This window comes from Chrysochloris asiatica, unplaced genomic scaffold (assembly GCF_000296735.1).
Source record: "Chrysochloris asiatica unplaced genomic scaffold, ChrAsi1.0 scaffold00016, whole genome shotgun sequence".
In the NCBI taxonomy this organism is placed as follows: Eukaryota; Metazoa; Chordata; class Mammalia; order Afrosoricida; family Chrysochloridae; genus Chrysochloris; species Chrysochloris asiatica.
In genome coordinates this window covers 13688481-13691503 of record NW_006408534.1, presented here as the reverse complement: position 1 = coordinate 13691503, position 3023 = coordinate 13688481, and the positions used below count along the sequence as shown (strand labels likewise).

Genomic DNA, 3023 nt, shown 5'->3' with positions numbered 1-3023 from the left:
AAAAAAAAAAAAAATCAGAACAAAGAAAAACCAACAAAATATTTTGTCCACCTTTGCCACTGATGTTCCCACAGCGTTATTCCATGGTGGATCTGCTTGCTTCCGCGTTTGGTCTTGCTGTTTGGTCTCGCCCAAGTTGTTTGCTCTGAGCCACCAAATCCGGGAGATTCTAAAGGGATTTCTAACTTCCGCTACAAGTTCCACTAGCTATAAGTCTTCAAACTTTTAAAATATTCCTAGATATTTAAATATTCCTAGATATGTGGTCAGAGTTTTGGAGCTCTGCCCTGAACCTGCTTCATCTGGTATTCTGTGGTATATGGAGAACTTCACTGCACCTCTACCTTATCTGCCATCCTCCCTGACATTTTCCATTCATCTTTATAGTCAGTTCTTATCTATATCCTTGGCACCAAGGTGGCATTTTATGTTTAATGAATGAATGAGTGAGTGAAAGTGAATGAATAAAGGTTTACTGGACCTTTAACAGTATCAGTTCCTTGAAGATGGAGGACCCATATATTGCAGGCTTGTGATATGCAGTTTTCGATACTTTTCCTATCTTTCTTGTTTCCTCTAAATAATAACAATGAGATAGATGAGCTAGATTCCATAGAAATGAGAGATGGGCGCTGAACATGGAGATCTGATTTGGATGCTTTACGTGCATGCTTGCTTTTCTAATATACAAGGCGTGTTGAGGAAGGTTCAGACATACTCTTGATTAGGATACAAGCTTGCGGTGGGTTTGGGTTTCTGGACTGTTTTACATGCTCTTCATTCTGGAAGGTCCTATCACCTGCAGCATTCTTTTCTTGATCACAACTAGAAGTGTGATTTGGAACAAGAGGGAGGGGTTCCCACTGTCCCACCCATCTGGATTGTTGTAGAGCAGAGTCAGATGGATGAGAAGAACACGGACTACACTGTCTGTTCTCTTAAAAAGTAACTTTTCTTTTTCCTTCAACACAGATTGCACGATGTACTTAACAATCTGAGATCAAAATATACCAAGCAGGTAAAGCAGTTTCAGGAGGAGAACCAGTCACTAACCTCCGACTACAAACGTCTTGTGCTGCAGTTTAAGGAGCTACAGAGAGCCATGAGGTATTTTAGGGGTTTTGGAGCCTTAAAATAAAGGTGATGGGGGCGAATTTGGTAGTGGTGGGGATTTTGTTAGACTTGATATCACCAGTAGCAGCAGGACCATGGCACTAAATAACTTCTGTGCTGTGCTTTTCTGTACCTTTACTCACATCACCTACCTTTTTGTTTGTTTGTTTGTTTTGAGACTTGTTGGGATAGCCTCTAGTTTATTACAAGTTAGAATCAGTGGTGTAGGGGTTGGAGGAGGACCAGGAGTAGCCACTGCTCTTACTGATGTTCTTGCCCAACTGTCCATTGAGGTGAGACCCTGTGCGATCCCTGGGGTCAGTTGGTCATTCTCCACGACTCTTTTTCATAGGCATTTTGCTCTTATTGATGATGAGAAGTTTCGGGAGATTTGGCTGATGAATGAAGAGGAGGCAAAGGATTTGATAAGCAGAGCCTTTGATGTAGACAGAATCATCTGTACCCATCATCTGGGACTTCCTTGGACAGCACCTGATTTCTGGTTCCTGAAGAATAAAGGACCTATTTCTCAGCAGCCAAAGAAATCCGCCACAGAAATAGTAGAAGAGGTGCTGATGCATACAGGTGACTAGAACTTTAGAGCTGGAGGGCCTGCTCCTTGGTCTTAGGGCCAATCATTTCATTTTACAGAGAAACCAACCAGCACTTTTGCTTAACTAGTCAACAAAGGTCTACCTAAAGCATTAGGCTCTTAAGAACTATTGCAATGGGGACTGTGAGTGGGGAACAACTTAGAAGCAGAGGGTACACAACTTGAAGTAGGTAGTCAGTGTCACTAAGTCATAATTCCTCAGAAACTACTGGATTGTGTATGTTTGGCTGTGTATATTCTCAACAACAACAAAATTAATGAAATTTACAAGGAAAAAAGAATGGTAAACAAAAAATGCTCTGGTCATCTTTGAAGATTCTAGAAACACTATTTGTTATTCTTTCTTCTTTCCTTCCCTCCCTACTTCTCTAGTTATTTATTTATTTGCACACAAGGTCCTTTATTGCAGTCAGACCCTCCAGTTCAATGAGGACTGTCCACCTCCTGAACTGCCAACACACTAAGGCCTGTCCTGGGCATGCACAAAGCCCAGACCTGGCCCTCACCAACTAAATACAGGGAACAGACTGGGAGCAGGCAGCCAGCAACCCATTACTGAAACTGGTAAGTGGAGCAAGGATAAGTACCCACCCTTCTTGTCTTGTTCAGCTATTTGCATCTCAGGATAACAAATAGCTGATGAGGGCAAGTCTCTTTTCAGAAGTATTCCAGCTAATGAATGCATTATGACAGAATTGAGACCATCTGCATTTTATAACCCCTAATGCAATTAATTCCACCACTCGTCTGTCAGTTTGTCATACTGTGGTAGCTTGTGAGTTGCTGTGATTCTGAAAGTTATGACACCGGTATTTTAAATACCAGCAGGGTCATCCATGGTGGACAGGTTTCAGATGAGCTTCCAGATGAAGACAGACAAGGAAGAAGGAAGGAGTGATGAACTACTTCTGAATATTTAGTCACTGAAAATCTTATGAATAGCAGAAAAACACTGTCAGATATAGTGCCAGAAAATGAGACCCTCAGGTTGGAAGGCATTCAGAATGCAACTGGGGAAGCGCTGCCTCCTCAAAGTAGAGTTGACCATGATGACGTGAATGGAGTAAAACCCATGGGAGAGAAGCCCACGGGACCTTCAACTGCTGATGGGACAACAACTCAAAATGAAGAGAAACAGCTGTAAACATCAAATGAAAATTGGAACACGGAATGTACAAAGTGTGAATCTGGGAAAACTGGAAGTTGTCAAAAATGAAATGGAATACATAAACATCGATATCTTAGGCATTAGTGAGCTGAAATGGACTAGTACTGGCCATTTTGAATCTGATGACCA

The 3023-nt window shown here is 41.8% G+C and overlaps 1 protein-coding gene across 1 annotated transcript in view; it reads left to right on the top strand.

Annotated features, from left to right (window-relative positions):
• The window catches only part of DRC1 (dynein regulatory complex subunit 1 homolog (Chlamydomonas)), a 91689-nt gene that overhangs the window by 58872 nt on the left and 29794 nt on the right, over nucleotides 1–3023 (top strand). The window contains exons 8-9 of the mRNA XM_006835295.1: nucleotides 973–1107; nucleotides 1466–1698. Coding sequence (XP_006835358.1) covers nucleotides 973–1107; nucleotides 1466–1698 — 368 coding nt within the window. The remainder of the gene's footprint in view (nucleotides 1–972; nucleotides 1108–1465; nucleotides 1699–3023) is intronic.